The following is a 17,844-nucleotide window of genomic DNA, read 5'->3' as shown; positions in this document are numbered from 1 at the left end:
TTTTATTGAATCACGATGTGGAAAGTTACAAAGCTTTCAGGTTTAAGTCTCAGTCATATAATGCTCGAACCCCCATCCCTTTACCAGTGCACATATTCCACCACCAAGAATCACATTATACCTCCCCTCTCCCCACTCCTTCCCAGCCCCCCACTCCCCAGCCCCCCACCCCACCTGTGTAACTGATAAATTTCACTTTACTTTCACTTTACTTTGATTACAACAAATGAATTTATTTCTTGTGTGTATGTGTCACTGTCACTGTCATCCCATTGCTCATCGATTTGTTTGAGCTGGCACCAGTAACGTCTCTCATTGAGATACTTATTGTTACTGTTTTTGGCATATCCAATACACACGGGTAGCTTGCCAGGCTCTACCGTGCGGGCTCCATACTCTTAGTAGCTTGCCGTGTATATGTTTTGTGTATATGTTTTGTTGTTTTGAATTTATTCTCAGAGCTTACACCTGACTCAACTCGGGGATCACTCCTAGCCATGCTAAGGGCACTGTATGGGGTTTCAGGGATTGAACCTGGGTCAGCCACATGAAAGGCAAGCACCCTATGATATCTCTGCGCCACCTGTAATTATTTCTTTTTACTTTTTGTTTTTGTTTTTTGGGTCACATTCAGCAATGCACAGGGGTTACTTCTGGCTCTGTACTCAAGAATTACTTCTGGCAGTGCTCAGGGGCCCATCTGGGATGCTGGAATAGAATCCAGGCTGGCTGTGTGCAAGGCAAACACCCTACCCACTGTGCTATCTCTCCAGCTTCCTGTAGTTATTTTGATACCCTCACTTTTCCCAGCCACCACACTCTAACGCACATGGTGAATGTGGCCCCTCCAGCTCACAGGGAAAGTTCCGGTTCCCTCTTGCTCAGTGAACTGTCTCTGTCATCAGAGGATTTAGATTTGGTCTCAGCTCTACTGTATAAAAATTAAGGAAGCTTTTTGGGAGGGTTAACCAGAAGGTAACTTCTCTCTCTCTCTCTCTTTTTTTTTTTGGTTGGGGGGCCACACCTGGTAGTGCTCAGTCCTGGCTCTGAACTGAAGCATTGCTCCAGGCAGGGGCTCAGCATACCCTAAGGAGTGTTGCGGACCAAACCCAGGTTGGCTGAGTGCAGGGCAAGCCTTCTGCCACTGCACTGTTGCTCTGGTGCCGTAATTTCTCGTTCCGAGAGCACAGGACTTTCTTGGATGGCGTGAGTCACTGATATTAACCAGACTTTTCTCCGTGCCATTTCCATAAGATACCTGGTAAGTAGGGAATGCGAGGTGCCTAGCCAGCCTCCCCACAGATTGCTTCCATAAAGGGTGCCCCTCAGGGGACTGCCACAAGTGTTGGTTGAATAAAGAGCCTTAAAGGGAAGTTAGCTAAAGTGTCAAGAGTCGTTCCAAAGGTTCTTGCTGACATGTGGTGGGGTGCAGGGAGAGTTCCCCACCCTTTGGGATTTTTTTCGATTCCTCCATCCCTCTCAGAGAGCCCAGCAAGCTACCGAGAGTATCGCGCCCACACCACAGAGCCTGGCAAGCTACCCGTGGTGTATTTGATATGCCAAAAACAGTAGCAACAAGTCTCACAATGGAGACGTTACTGGTGCTCGCTTGAGCAAATCGATGAACAATGGGGGGACAGTGCTACAGTGCACTTTTCTCAAATCCCCAAGGACCCAACTTTACTTATCCACTTCCTAGAATCTGGCTCAGTGCCTTAATAACCAAGCTGTTACAGAGACAATCTCATTCTTTCCTCAAAGTGAACAAATAAGGAAATGGACACAGATAAATCTGTCAAGATTTTAAAGCATATAATTGAGTTCTTTCAATATTTTGCAAGAACTGGACTGGAGCAATAGCACAGCAGGTAGGGCATTTGCCTTGCACAAGACCAACCTGAGTTCGATTCCTCTGTCTCTCTTGGAAAGTCTGACAAGCTACCAAGAATATCCCACCCCACCGGCAGAGTCTGGCAAACTACCCGTGGCATATTCGATATGCCGAAAACAGTAACAACAAGTCTCACAATGGAGACGTTAATGGTGCCCGCTTGAGAAAATTTATGAACGATGGACCAGACGACAGTGCTACTGTGCTAAAATATTTTGCAAAAAAAATTGCATGTAGATTGTTTATGTAGTTGACCAATCAAGATAACCCCCCAAGCTTCTATACTTTATCTCAATGCCTGACAAAATGAATACAATTTATTGTACGATCCATTCTGGAAACTAACTTTATTATGGTATTTGGAAAGGGAATAACCAATGGAGAATTAAACTTGGCACATAAAGAAAAATCAAGGCCAAGAGAGGCAATGAGAGAGGCCAAGAGAGGCAATGAATTTGACACTGTAGCTGCAAAGAAAATTAAGACTGAGAAGCAAAGGAGCCAAGAGAGACTGCATGCAGAAATAGATGAAGATCAGAAAAGAAGATCCGGAAAGAAGCCAGTAATTAGTTTTTCTCTAGGAATATGCCAGCAATGGTCTTGTGGTTTTGTTTCCCCCATAGAATCCCTCTCATATATGTACTTCGTCAGCCATTAAATCAGGAGTCCAGGAGCAGTGGGGAGCCAGGGGGGAAAAAATCTAATAAATACATCAGGAATCCAGAAAACAGGAGCAGTAGGCAGCCCAAGAAAAGCTAATAAAAACATAAGTGGCTGTGTATTTCTCAATTGTGACGTCTTTAAACTTTTCTTTTTAAATACTCTGAAGGAAAAATTAAGGAATTGTATCAGATAAAATCATACCAACTATAAATTTTAGTTGGTAGCGTATTGAAGTAAAAAAATACCCATATTTGGGGATGAATAACTCAAGAGGTTTTCCTGAATCTTAAGTAACATCAAGGTAAACAATCAAATAGAAATGACAGTGAATACACACACACGTTTACTGTCACCTATAATCACTCTCATGTTTATTAGTTTGATGGCAATTTGTTTATTTTTACCTACATGAAAATAGAGCCCATAAAAATATATCCAACCCACATCCTCCACTTGTTTAAAGGTGTTTACCACCCGGGTCTAAACTGACTGGATCAGAAGTAAAAAACAGAATCAAGGAGAACCATGCATATTTTTTCTCTTTCTGAAGAAAAATTGAACTGAGAAAAATAGATGAATACATCGCTCTGCAATGACAAAGCAGTGAACTGGAGAAAGCCGTAAAGCTCTACTTGTGAGGTCCTTCAGGGCCAGCCAGGATCACTAAATTTTTAAACCCCTCCTGCGCATAATATCTTTCTGGTACCTAGTTGGTGTGAATATTTTTATAATAAATCACACTGTCCCCCATCCCACCCCAGTTCACTTATCACTGTCATCCTGTTGCTCTTCGATTTGCTCAAGCGGGTACCAGTAACATCTCATTGTGAGACTTGTTGTTACTGTTTTTGGCATATCGAATATGCTACTGGTAGCTTGCCAGGCTCTGCCGTGCAGGTGGGATACTCTCAGTAGCTTGCGGCTCTCTGAGAGGGATGGAGGAATCGAACCCGGGTCAGCCGTCTGCAAGGCTAACACCCTACCCGCTATGCTATCGCTCCAGCTCCCCCAGCTCACTTAGGTAGAATTATTTTCTGTTTCAAGATATCAGTGTGTCTTGAGTAATCAGAACTTTAGGGCCAGGGGCTGAGGCAGAGTGGTAGAGGGATTTCTTGCAAGTGTAATGCTTCAAGTTTGGTCACCAGCATCACCCTCTCTTTGCTGAACATGATTCCCGTCTCTGCCACTGTGATCTCTAGCACCACATCCAAGTGGACCGTCACAGCACATGGCAGCAAAGCCTATACAAGCCGTGGGTGCAGCCATTGGAGTTTTGTAATCAAATGTGTGAGCGCCTGACCAAATGTGAGCAGACAATGCGAGGACAATAGCAGCAACCAAGAGAAGGGAGAAGAGGGGAGCACTGAGTCTTCTCTGCATGCCACCCCCCAAATTACAATTTTGGGGGTTTTACTATTCAATTTTGGTTTGGGCTCATATAATTGTCTTTTTCAAAGTTTGTTTAATAATTGTGTACTTTTGGTTTGGAGGCCACACTTATCAGTGCTCAAAGGCTATATACAGCTCGGTGCTCAGAATTCTTTTTCGCAGTGCTTAGAGGATAGATCATGTGGTACTGTGGATAGAACATTTGCATTTCCCATATGCAAAACTAGTGCTCCAGACTCTTGAACTATCTCGCCATCTCCCCAACCCCCAAAATTGCAGTGTTTAAATAAAAATCAGTCTTTTATTAAAGCAGGAGTAGTCAAACCAATATTCTCATATATTTTTCAAGCTAATAAGACTCTTTACAATTGCCAATTAGGAACTTTTAAAACCCAGGAGTCATGTTAAAAACTGCTGATATCTGTTTTATTCTCTGTAGTTTTAAATAGCTCTTAAGGTTCAAATAACTTTCTGAAAACTCAGGGAAATTTCAGATTGTGTCTACACCATCATAATGAAGAGAATCATTTCAAAGCCACAACTGAGTTCTGCTTGCTTCCAAAGTTAGCACCTCATCTGATATTTTTGTGAAATAAAGTTAATGTCTGTGTTTATAATTTGAATGAGGTTTTGTACCCTAATCTTTAATCACTTTAATCACTCTACTTACTAGCACACATATAAAAAATTAATATATTTTATGAATTACACCCAGAAAAAATTGTTATTATTTATTGTTTGTATGAAAATAGTGATGATGCATTTCAAAAAATATTTTTTCAGAGTGTTTTTTTTCCCCAGATGATGCACTAGCTCTTAGTCTATTACAGGTAATGGACCAACTTGGGAAATCTCAAGTCTGGTCTTTGCATTAGGAGTAACTTTAATGTGAAGTTATTAAAAATAATTTCTCTGTGTTATTAAAACTGTCATGATAAAGGCATGAGGGAGGAATTCTATAGGTCATTTAGAGCACGAATCTGAGAAAGTCATTATGTAAAATAATTGCTTCATTGGTCACTGGAATGTACATACCCTTAAATGTATTTATCCTTAAAACTGCAAGAGGCACTGTTAGTTGTTCTCCCTACAACCCTGTTCCCCTACTCTCTTGATTAAGAAAACTCGGACTCCACTGGAATGGGTCATGGCCCCAACCCTGGGGCATAAATATTAATAGCAGTAATTTATTCTCATTTACCGGTGATTGGTCAGAGCCAGGCATGCATCTCAGTTGTGTACAGTGTTAAAAAAGAGAAAGTCTTCTGCAGGAGGGTAAAGGAAGGAGAGAAAGAGGCAGAGACAGGCAGACGCAGTGAGAGAAATGAAGTGTAGAAAGGGTAACAAGAGAGATGGAGAAAATCAGAAGAAAGAGAAAACACGTCTACATTCACGCTTTCTCTTTGAGGTGCTGTGCTACCAGAAAATGATGCTTGCAGCTTTGGCAGCCATTTTGTGGCCATGAAGAGACATCACCAGCTGAGGGAGGGGAACAGGGGAACAGGTGGCAGTGTAGAAAGATAGGAGTCTGGTACTAATTCCAACAGTACTGAGCCACCCTAGGACAGCTTAATAGTTTTCTAAATAACATTTTCTTCTCTTTTATCATAATAATATAGAACATACCATGGTATTAATCAACTATTAATATTATAGATGAGTCTACTGGTCAATAGGAAGGTACTTGTGGTTAAATTTCAAAGGACTCAAAAGTTAGGGACACCAATGCCCAGCCCCAAGATTTTCTTTATTTTATTTTTTTTTATTTTTTTTTAATTTTAATTAATTTATTTATTTTTAATTCGTGAATCACCCTGAGGGCACGTTTACAGATTTATACACTTTTGTGCTTATGCTTCCCTCATACAAAGTTCGGGAACCCATCCCTTCACCAGTGCCCATTCTCCACCACCAGTAAACCCAGCATCCCTCCCACCCTCCCCGATCCCATCTCCCCCCACCCCACCCTGCCACTGTGGCAGGGAATTCCCTTCTGTTCTCTCTCTCTAATTAGCTGTTGTGGTTTGCAATAAAGGTGTTGAGTGGCCACTGTGCTCAGTCTCTAGCCCTCATTCAGCCCGCAACTCCCTTCCCCCATATGGCCTTCGACTACATTATAGTTGGTGATCCCTTCTCTGAGTTGCCCTTTCCCCAGAATGTGAGGCCAGCCTCCAAGCCATGGAGTCAACCTCCTAGTACTTATTTCTACAATTCTTGGGTGTTAGTCTCCCACTCTGTTATTCTATATACCCTAGATGAGTGCAATCTTTCTATGTCTGTCTCTCTCTTTCTGACTCATTTCACTCAGCATGAAACTTTTCATGCCCATCCACTTAAATACAAAATTCATGACCTCCTTTTTTCTGACAGCTGCATAGTATTCCATTGTATAGATGTACCAAAGTTTCCTCAGCCAGTCATCCATTCTAGGGCATTCGGGTTTTTTCCAGATTCTGGCTATTGTAAATAGTGCTGCGATGAACATACATGTGCAGATGTTGTTTCGATTATACTTTTTTGCCTCTCTGGGATATATTCCCAGCAGTGGTATTGCTGGTTCAAATGGGAGCTCAACCTCTAATTTTTTGAGAGTCGTCCATATTGTTTTCCAGAAGGCCAGCCCCAAGATTTTCAACTCTGCCAGGATTCCCTAATCCTCTTATTGTTTGAGGGTTAACACTATTTATTAAAATTATTTGTTAACAGTCTGTTAATAAATGACTAACTTGATAGAGAAATATCTTTCATTTTATATGGGGGAATAAATTTATGTATTAAGATTATCTGGTATATATTTAAATACATTCATTAAATTACAATATTTAAATATATTAAAATAAGCAATCAACTTCTCCCTCTAAGCCAGGCTCAAAGATTGCTATATTTGAACTATTCTTTCTAATTTCAGTTAGTATGGGGCTTTCAGCTAAGTTCAGTCTTCCACCAATGATTTCGGACATTGAGTTGAGTCAGATTCATTTGTACCATTTCCAGGGTTTCTAATTTAGTAGTCCTTAGGTGGGCCTAAGATTTTGCACTGTTAAGTTCTCAAGTGAGGCAGATGCTACTTCTATGGGGACAATACTTTGACAACCAGGGCTCCCAATACCCTTTATCCACACCTATGTTCCTGACTCTTTTGTCTGATTGCCACTTTATGACTCTTTTCTGGATCCCTCTCCAAATCTATCAGTAAGATTGATTCAGTATTTAGCATACTATTTACCTTGCCTAAGGTGATCTTGGACATTATATCACTGAAGCATCTTTAAGTTGGCACAGTGAGATAGCCTTTACTTTCTTGGTCAAATCACTGTTTCTTTTTATTTCAGAGAGATAAAATTATAGGACCCAAATAGTCAGATGAGGATTAAAGAGCCTTTCTTCTTGCTATTCCATACCAGGTGCAAGAGAAAATAATGTCATAAATAACCTTCCATTTGCTTCTCTGTTTGACCTTAACATGAGCATCTTTAACTCTAAAGTGATTTGGGCCAAGCTGAGTACTTACTCGTTTCGCAGAGGACACAGGAAGGTTATTCATATTTACAGCTGAGCTGCTAGAAACAAAACTGGTAGCCCCTCCCAAGAGTGAGCAGCTGCTCTGCCTTGCATATTAATTTCTTCTGGGCAGAAATTATGAGCCAACAGAACAGCTAATCACACCATTTTCACTGCATTGGTAAAAATCACAATTCTGTATGTGTCCCTTTCATTCCAGCAGACTTCACTCAGCATGATATCCTCTAGTTCCATCCCCGTGATTGAGTTGGGGGCTGGTGGTGAGAGGGATGAGGTCGGGAGTCCTTGGAGGGGGATATAGATACAGCTACACTAGTGATGAGTGCGGTGTTGGGATTGTGTCTGCAAGATACCATTTTAATAGTATTGTAAACCAAAAAGTACAAAAAAATTAAAACATAATTATGACAAAAAGACTCTTTAAGCAGGAGTTTTGTAGAGCGTATAAAATTTACTCTTCTTTGTAGAAATGCTACCTATTCCTGGAAACGCATTTGCAGTTAAAAGTAACTTTATAGTCATGGTCAAGTAATGCTGTCAATCATGTTTTTATCCATGTTCTGCTGGAATTGCCAATGTGTTTGAAAAAATTCCATGATGCATTTTCAAGAGTCCCATGCTGAGTTGCCCTATCATTACGCTTTTTCATTTCCTTCTTTCCAATACACTTTCTGCACTTGTCTTCAAGAGAACTCACATTCTCATACTACTTTATTTCCGTGAAGTGTTCCATTTGAAGAAAAATAAGAACTTTGGATTTTAGATTATTATACCAGAATTGCCAATGCAAGACAAACTTATAAAGTGATCTAGAAAACAATAATATCTAAGTAACAATGAACTATATGTAGTATTCTGATTTTAGGGTTGATTATAAAACTTTTCTTCACCTGAAGAAACAAGGTGTGCTTGTAGAAATGCCTTCTTTCACGACTTAACAGGGAGTATTTGAGAACTCAATCTGCAATACCTGTTGAACTAGAAAAATAAAAGAAATGATGGAAGGGGAGGAGGTGTCCCTGAATCTGCCCTAAAAAGAAAGACCAGCTTGAAGGGATACAACATTAAACAAATGCATCAAGCTAATATCACCCAGAAATTGGGTCCATTGATATCATCATTTGCTCTACAAGATGCACTAAGAAGGGCAATGCATCATTTATGGTAACTCTGTTTATGGCAAGTACATTGAAAAAAAATCACAGAAAAACTACCTAAAACCCCACTTTGAAGGATTTTTAATAAACAATTAGTCTGTGCTCTTCAAAAATGTCTGTTATCATCTGCACTTATATGTTCATCGCAGCACTGTTTACAATAGCCAGAATCTGGAAAAAACCTGAGTGCCCTAGAACAGATGACTAGTTAAAGAAACTTTGGTACATCTATACAATGGAATACTATGCAGCTGTTAGAAAAGATGAAATCATGAACTTTGCATATAAGTGAATCAACATGGAAAGCATCATGCTAAGTGAAATGAGTCAGAAAGAGAGAGACAGACATAGAAAGATTGTGCTTATCTGTGGAATAAAAAATAACAGAATAAGAGACTAACACCCAAGATAGTTGAGATAAGTACCAGGAGGTTTGCTCCATAGCTTGGAAGCCGGCCTCACATGCTGGGGGGAAAAGCAGCTTAGATAGAGAAGGGAACACCAAGTAAAGTGTGGTTGGAGGACCCGCTCGGGAAGGGAGATGCATGCTGACAGTAGACTATAGATTGAACACGATGGCCACTCAATACCCCTTATTGCAAACCACAACACCCAAAAGGAGAGAGAGAACAAAAGGGAATGACCTGCCACAGAGGCAGGATGGAGTATGGGGGGATGGGATTGGGGGTGGGGTGGGAAGGATACTGGGTTCATCGGTGGTGGAGAATGGGCACTGGTAAAGGGATGAATTCTTGAACATTGTATGACAGAAACACAAGCATGAAAATGTATAAATCTGTAACTGTACCCTCACGGTGATTCACTAATTAAAAAAAAATCTGTCATCATCAACAAGGAATATCTAAGGGTATTTGACAAGTTAAAGGAATACTAGTAAACATAGCACAAACAATGTTGAGTTGGATCCTGCATCAGGAAAAATGGTATGAACTTGGACCAGAGAGAGAGTTCAATGGGCTCGAGTCATGTGGGAGGTCCAGTTTCAGTCCCTGGCACTGCATAGTCTCCTGAGCAACTCAGGGAGAAATACCCAAGTAGAGAGTACCCCCTCAGCACCACAGAGTGTGACCCCACACCAAAAGTAAATAAAATATGCAAAAAACGAATACAACTACTAAATAATCATATTTACATATTAAATTTCTGATCTTGAAGATTATTCTGTAATTATATAAGGGAGTCTCCTTATCCTTAGGAAATACAAGCTAAAATATTGAGAGGAAAGCAGGCAGACAAAAAAAATCCCAACAATGTATAAGTCAATGTGCATGTCTACAGTGTGTGTTTGTGTGTGTGTGTGTGTGTGTGTGTGTGTGGTTGCATTTAGACAATATTGGTGAATCTGCTGAACAAGGGTTATTTGAAAATTATTTGTACTATTCTTTCAGCTTATGTTTTTAAGCTATTTCAAAATAGAAATATAAGAGCTAAGCTTACAGCAGAGAAATTACCTTAGACTAAGGTCAGTAATGATATTTGATAGATTGTTTTATAAGAATCAGCCAAAAATTTATGACCTCTGGCTTTTCTCCCTAAATATTTTACATTTTTAATCCAATTGTTAATGAAACCTTTCAATTATGCTTTTGAACTTCTTTAATGACTTTTTTTATTGTTTGACTTGTTCTAGAAACTGTGGTAAAAACCATGAAATCAGAAACAGAAGTAAAGTAAGGAGAAAACAGCAACTGAAACCACTTACTTGTTATACACCTCAAAATCCTCAAAAAGTACTCTAATACAATTCATAATAAATGATGGTTTGATGAGTGGTAAAAAAAATACACCAAATGTCTTTGCATAATCTACTCAGAAACGCTGGTGTTTCTTATTGAATCTATTCAGACATTGAATTTTGTTCCTAGTTGCCAAGCATCAGGCATCCTTGTATCCTAGAACAAAACCTCAGTTGTTACTTTCTATATGTCTTCTTAGTGGTAGGTCTTATTTTCTAATTTAGGATTTTCTCATCTATGTTGTAAATAAAATGGTCCTCATTTTTAATGAAAATATGTGTGGATTAGAAAAAGAGATTATGTTTCCTTTGTTGTGTTGTAATTTAGTATTTTCTCATTTCAGAAAATAACTTTGGTAGCCTTGATTGTCCTCTAATTGTTTTTATAGAAGATGTTCTTTGTGAAGCTTCCAAGATTTGATATATACAACTATAGGGTCTCAATATTTTCTTTTGAGTTCATTCTCTGATAACTTTTATGTATTTTTCATAAGTAGTTTATAATTTTTCTTTTGTTTCAAATTTTTTGTGTATTTATTTTTGACTAATAAAAATTGTATTGAAGGTATACAATGTGATGTTTTCATCTGTATTTCTTATGAAGTGATTACTACAATAAGCTTTATTAATGTACCTTCACATACCATAATTACATTTTCTCTCTTTGAAATCACAAATTCATTTCCTTTGTATTGGTAACCAGAGGATGATTACTGGATAATACGGGAGTTCTATTTTTAATTTTTTTAGGAACCTCCAGTTTGCATCAGTCACAGTGTACACATATTCTCTTTTTTCTGTTTTTCTTCCCCTTGAATCAATTTTCATAATTTAGTTTTTCCCTAAAATTTTTCAGCACATATGTAAACATGCAATATGTCAAGGCTTATTTTTTTCTGTTGATAGTTCTAGTCTTCAAATATATATACAAGGAACTATTGAAAAGTATTACATTGGTTGTCTCAAAAACAGAGCCCACACACAGTAAAAAAAAAAAAAAAAAGGTCATGTAGTTTCTGGGTGATGTGGAACTTTTATGTCCAAATCAGGAAGGTTATGATTATGTTGGAAGACAAAATTTTATTTATACCTGTTTCCTTGGGTAGTACTACTTTGTTCAGAAGGTAATGACAGTGTCAATTACCAGTTATGATTTATGGAGACTATTGTATGCTAGCAAAAAGGCCTCGTCATTTATCCATGATGAAAAATTATCACTCAAACAGTAAATGAAAGAAAAGAAAAGAAGGTCTTAAAGGGACAAAGTCTATCTGATTTTGAACTAGAACCTGTAACAGTAACTTGAAATTTTCAGTTAACCAAAGTGAAACCCAAACAGTTCTCATATCTTTTATCTTAATCTGTCCAAAATTGGCCATGCTGACAGCTCAGTCCTATCAGTTGCCTCTTTTCTTGAATTACTTTCTAACATAAACAAGTTTGTTCTTCTGTAGTTAAAATATTTGTTTTAACTCTGTTTTTTTTTTAATCTGGAATTTCAGACTATTTTTTGGAGGGGAGTACGAAGATATCTGATCCTCATGATCAATGACAGATATCTCAAATCTCTATATGGCAACATTTGGAGAAATATACAAACGTCCCTTTTTGTTTTTAAAATATGTCTTGATACAGACATTATAGAATATATAACCCCCCAAATATGATTTTAGCTTGGACTCTGGAGAACTCAAATGTAGATTTCATGTGAGATACACCTAACTCTTATATTTTCTTATTTTTTCTCAGGAAAATCAATATAATTTATAAAGAGAAGGAAAATGATAAATTGTTTCCCCTCTCTGCTTGATCTTGCCCATTGCTAATCAATTTTAATTTTGAGAAATGTTTCCAGTTCAAGTTTATGAGAAACCTGGAGTGTAATACTAGTACTTTTCAAAAAGAGAAACAAATTGGCTATCATTGAATATCATACTCACTTTGCAAATTGTGTGACATTTTTATTGTGTGACATTTTGAAATGCACCCCTTACTGTAATAGTTTTAAGTACAGTGACTGTAATAGTATTAAGTACATCAGCTGGGACCATAGACTCCCAGACATTTTGGCCCAAAGAACAAACAAACAAAACATAATTGGTTGATTCTGAACTTCTTTAAAAATGCATTTGCAAATTATGTGTAAAATTTAAGGAAATTTCCACTTGTAACAAATTATTAGTGCTCTTTTGAAGATTTGCATTATATTTGATTTAAAAATTTGTAGCTGTATCTCTGTACCTGCAAATCTGTAAACGAATTTGTCAAATGAATCATATTCCATTTCTAGAACACCTTTTTCCGGTTAGTAAGTTGCCGCTTACCCTGGATGTGAAGTTCTTGTTACTGTTAGCTGATCCTTATGATAATCCCCGCTCTTCACATCACTCAGAAGGTATTTTCCTGCCTCTCTTACGTAGAAAACTAATACTGAAATAGCCCTTTGAAACAGATGTAGGAGTGACCATAATTGAAACAGATGTAGAAGTGTTCTTAAATTATTCAAGATCTTTATTACTAATGAATGCATGTCCGTGAACCTTTAAAAAAAATACGGTGCAGTCTCAAACACCGTGTTTTGCTGGGCAGTCAGAACAGGACACTAACTCTCCATGGGAATGCCACACTGGGAATTTTATTAGTCAATTTGTTCCTGTTCCAAAGCTGCTGAGTAATTTTACAGAATATTTGATTAAACTGCTTCTCCAAGAAAACTAAGCAAGGTAAGGATTTGGTGTGTAGCTGCATAGAATTCACTTCCAGTTCTGCCCTGGAAAGTTTGGGAGGCTGACCCATTTTTACAGGCACTTGGTGACTTCAGGAAGAGCCTGGGAGAGCTTTCTACACCAGAAAGAGTTACAGCTTGAAGTCCTTGATGTAGTTCTTCAAAACAAAATTTTCTTGATTATATTTGGAAGCATATGATTGTTGCTATTACTATGGTAGCACTGTAGTCCTGTCCCGTTGTTCATCGATTTGCTCGAGCGGACACCAGTAATGTCTCCATTGTGAGACTTGTTATTGCTGTTTTTGGCATATCGAATATACCACAGGTAGCTTGCCAGGCTCTGCTATGCAGGCAGGATACTCTCGGTAGCTTTCCGGGCTCTCCGATGAAGAAACTGGTCTTAGAAACTGAGAACTGCCCTTGAAATGAATACCTCGACTACATAGAACTTTTGAGGCATTTTATGTTTTAACAGTGTATTGGATTCTTACAATGAATTTCCTTGGATGAAGGAATCCAACCTGGGTCGGCTGCATGCAAAGCAAATGCCCTACCCACCCGCTGTGCTATCACTCCTATGTAGTTTCAGTAATCAAATGTTTGCTTGAGTTTCTTTTAAAAATGGTATCTGTGACAGAAATTTTTGCCTTAATTTAATTATAGATTTTTTAGACAGTTTTCAACTGCTCATTTACAAATGCCTTTTGGGGGAGGAGGGCAGGGAACAGCACACCTTGGTGCTCAGGGCTTACTTCAGGCTCTGCTCTCAGAAATCTCTCCTGCTGGCTTGAGGGACCATATGGGGTGCCAGGGATCAAACGAGTCAACTGCATGCAAAGCAAATGTCCTACCTGCCATACTGTCTTCCCCAGTGCCTGTCTTTTTTGTTTTCCTTCTTAGAATTGTGTAAGGTTTTCTAATAGCCCATAGCATTTAATAGATAGATGTGTATGTGTATTTGTGTGTACAGAGAAGGTGCAAATTTCACCAATTGTTTCAACATAAAGTGAGTAACTGTTTGATTAATCATTTAAAAATAAAATATTCACTGAAATAAATGTATGGAGAGAAGTAAGATGTTTTAATAAAAATTATTTCCAGAAATTTGTTGTGTAGAATTACTTAGTACAGTGATAAAAATTTTAGCATTAAGAGCTGCAAGTTTTGTCCTTCAGAATTCAAGGAAATTCATTGTAAGAATCCAATACACTGTTAAAACATAAAATGCCTCAAAAGTTCTATGTAGTCCAGGTATTCATTTCAAGGGCAGTTCTCAGTTTCTAAGTCCCGCCTCTAAATCAGAAGACTCTGCCCCATGTTCCTTTTTGATCCTTCATCAAATTTTGCATTGTCCCTTAAACATTTTATACCCTTGTCCAACTGGAGAAATGACTTTGATTTAGTTGCCTTTTTGTTCCCCCACTTCCTTTCTGACCCTTCCACTGTAAAACTTCTGCTTTGAAATATTCGTTCTTTCCAGTTACAAGGACTCTCTTGCCATCCAGGGAATTCTTGAAATGGACACTGATAAACAAGGTGAGTATTACTGTAGTGTTTTTTGAGCATAATTTGTAAACCAAAATAAAACAAAAATTAGGCACAGATGTATTTTCAGACTTACTAATTACAAAAATACAGACACTTCACAAATTTCTGAATGAAAAAGAAATTATTGGGAGATTCAAAAGGCTTTTCTTTCCAAACGGAAATTCAGTGATTAAAAATATTTGGCCTTCTGATTCCAAAGTCACAAATATAATTCAACAAAAATTTGATCTAAATAAGTATACATATATATTAAATTTCAGCTGTAAGTGCACAATACTATGTGAACCCAAAGTTGGGAGAAAAAGTCTCACAGCTGTCACTCTATGAATATTTGATAAATGGGCATGAGGAAACAAATTCCCCTTTCTTCCAAAGGAGTTCACAGGATGGGTCTGTGACATTGTTGTTGCTCTGTCTATTTACAGCCTTATTCCTTTTAAATTCAGAAGGTTAACTTTGCCTGTGTGGCATAAAAACCAGTAACATCTCAAGTAACATCTCAAGTTGGTTATATAGAGAATATTTTACATAAATTATGCTTATACCCCAAATTTGGGCCTATATTAACATAAAACAGTACACTATTCATTCAAGTTTCAATTTTCTCTCCTGAAAGCAATATTTCTCTCATGCATTGTGCATTAGAATCACCCTGAAGCGCTGGTCACATTGTTGAGTTTCTCCTCCAGAGCGTGTGACTCCATAATTCGGGGTTAAGTCTGAGAACAAGGAATTCTAACATGTTCCTAAGGAATGCCGAGGCTGCTCACCAGGGACCACACTTTGAGGAGCAGTAACCTAAAAAAACAATTTCTGGATCATTAAATTAGGCGATAATGGATTTAAACAGTTTTACATTCATCATGGTATGTATGATCATTGATGTGACTAAGCAAACATAAAACTTGTTTAAAGCAAAAGATATTTTCCAAATAATTTTCATGAACAAACTCATATGGAGCTTGTGTTACTTCTTTAAATAAATATTAATAGATATTAATAGATTACTTTGTTCATAGCTTTGGGCCTGATTCATCCAAAAGCAATTTTTTTCCTTTCATGAGTTTTCTCTCAAAAGCAGAAAAAGATATTTTTTTAAGAAAGAAAAAAAAGAGCAGCCTTGAGGAAGCAGAGCTGGTGATGAATCACCTGGGATACTCATTCACTTTCTATGTTGTACTATATCACAGCTTGCCAGGTTATGCTGCATAACTTCATCAGATGACACTGCAAAACATAATTTGACAGGAGTGTGATGGGCCAGATGGTAGAGTAGCTACAGAATCATTCTTCCACCAAGAATAGCATCTGGGAACCTGCAGAGTCCTGAGTTTGCTGATTCTCTGCATTCATTTGGTGCATCTGAGAGGAACCAGGGCACAAAAGCTGGCCAACCTCCAAAAGGAAAAAAAAAAAACCCAAAAACCAAAAAGGCTGGGCATTGGAGTTTTACAAATTCTCTCTATACTATTTCAATTAGTCTTAATTTGTTTCCCTTTTCCAGACACAGACCCTCTAGAGGGGTGATTTTTCCCATACTCAAACACTGAACTCATGTCTGAAAAATATCTTTAAAAAATTTATAGCACATTTTAGAACCTTTGATGTTTGTACTTCCTCACAAAGAAAAAATAGTATGACTTGGAGAGGTCTTAAACGTGCTTGTTAAGTGACATGTTTAGGCACAATCCACATTCACCTGATGTAGGTATCTTCAACTCTTTATATATGGATCATTGAATCAGTATCTATTAAAACAGGGAGGGAGTCTGATGCTCTAACTCCTTGAGGATGGGTCAGACTTGGTTTAATACCACATAAACTCACAGTGGTTTGCTGCCTCCCACTGAAATAACAGCCACAACTTTACCCCAAGGTTCAGGGGCAAGAGAGATCATCTTTTTCAAATCAAATCAAGTCACTGTAGTTCAGTATGAAATTTTAACTAAGTTTGAAAAAGATCCATCCCATAAAGGCAGAAAACTAAATCTTTACTTCAAAATTATCATCTGGGGTATAGCTGCATTTTGCCTTTGACTTTGGGGTTGGCTCGAAGGCATGGCACTCTGTGTCAAAGCTGAACACATCTTTGACATGATGGAACCATTATCTAAAAACAATGCCTGGGATGGCTGACCTGGAGACATCTCCAAGCCCTACCTTCAGACGCTTCCCTAATCCCTAACTTTCTGTCCAGGTATCAGTTTCTCTTTCTCTCTAGGAAGAAGCTAGAACTGTGACTAGAACAACACCGAAGTCAAGACTGATTTCCAAAGGCAAGAAAGATTCCAGAAAACACAAATGAGTCATGGTAGAGGAGTTAAGAGAGTAAGATTCAGGATGTGACATATTCAGGTGGAATTTTAATACTTACTTATTTTAAGATGATAAGCTGTATGAATTTATAAAATAAGGTATTAAATTTTAGTTAGATAAATTTGGTATGTAATGAAATCCATTTCAGAAGGAGCCTGTCCCCTGCCCATACAGGTTCCCACCACCCTTTCCTCTCACGTGAGCCTGTGCATTCATCTGTCTCTGAAAGAACAACTCTTTCTCGCTCTTGGCCTGTGAATTCTACCAGTCTTAACTTCCTTTTGCCAATTTTGATGGGCAGCATTAGTTCTTTGTCAGACCTTTCATGCTGACCTAACAGGGGTTGATTTCCCAGGGTTCCCTTAAACACAAAGAAGCTGTTAAATTTCCCAATGTAGTAAAAACAGCTTAAGTTCTTAGAGCTCAGATACACATAGGAATGGACCCAAAATTGACCTTTTTATTCTTTATACTCTCCCACTGCTGCAAGAAAAGAACAAACTTATTATTGCCATAAATTACCCTTGAAATTTCAAATTCAATGTGTTTGAAGCAATGACATGCAATCAATAGAAAGAGGCCAGCGTTGGCCCCTGCTTAGCAAATGCTAATGAGATGGAGACACTTAAGAGGAAGTCTTAGAAGTCTTAGAAGTTCAGACTTAAGACTTCCTTAAGTGGAGTATTAAGAGCCAGAGAGATAGTACAGCCTGTACGGCATTTGTCTTGCATGCAGTCAACCCTGGTATGATACCCAGAACTCCATGTGGTCCCTCAAGCACATAGGTATTACCCCAAAACAAAAACAGAACAAAAAGAATGAGAATGAGAAGGAAGAAGAATGAGGATTTTTCTTGGTTAGTCATACCTATTCT

The 17,844-nt window shown here is 38.2% G+C and overlaps 2 protein-coding genes across 3 annotated transcripts in view; both read left to right on the top strand.

The window, feature by feature from the left end:
* The window catches only part of MDH1B (malate dehydrogenase 1B), a 44,918-nt gene extending 34,174 nt beyond the window's left edge, over nt 1-10,744 (top strand). For both annotated transcript variants that reach the window (XM_055122851.1, XM_055122850.1), the window contains one exon: nt 10,274-10,744. In XM_055122851.1, coding sequence (XP_054978826.1) covers nt 10,274-10,317 — 44 coding nt within the window. In that variant the 3' untranslated portion in view covers nt 10,318-10,744. The remainder of the gene's footprint in view (nt 1-10,273) is intronic.
* Nucleotides 10,745-14,623: 3,879 nt separating this feature from the next.
* Nucleotides 14,624-17,844, top strand: part of DYTN (dystrotelin) — a 61,302-nt gene continuing 58,081 nt past the window's right edge. Inside the window, exon 1 of the mRNA XM_012933434.2 lies at nt 14,624-14,642. Coding sequence (XP_012788888.2) covers nt 14,624-14,642 — 19 coding nt within the window. The remainder of the gene's footprint in view (nt 14,643-17,844) is intronic.

The sequence above is a fragment of the Sorex araneus genome, chromosome X (genome assembly GCF_027595985.1).
Source record: "Sorex araneus isolate mSorAra2 chromosome X, mSorAra2.pri, whole genome shotgun sequence".
Classification (NCBI taxonomy): domain Eukaryota; kingdom Metazoa; phylum Chordata; class Mammalia; order Eulipotyphla; family Soricidae; genus Sorex; species Sorex araneus.
Note: the sequence above shows the minus strand (reverse complement) of the source record. Positions and strands in the feature narration are given on the sequence as shown.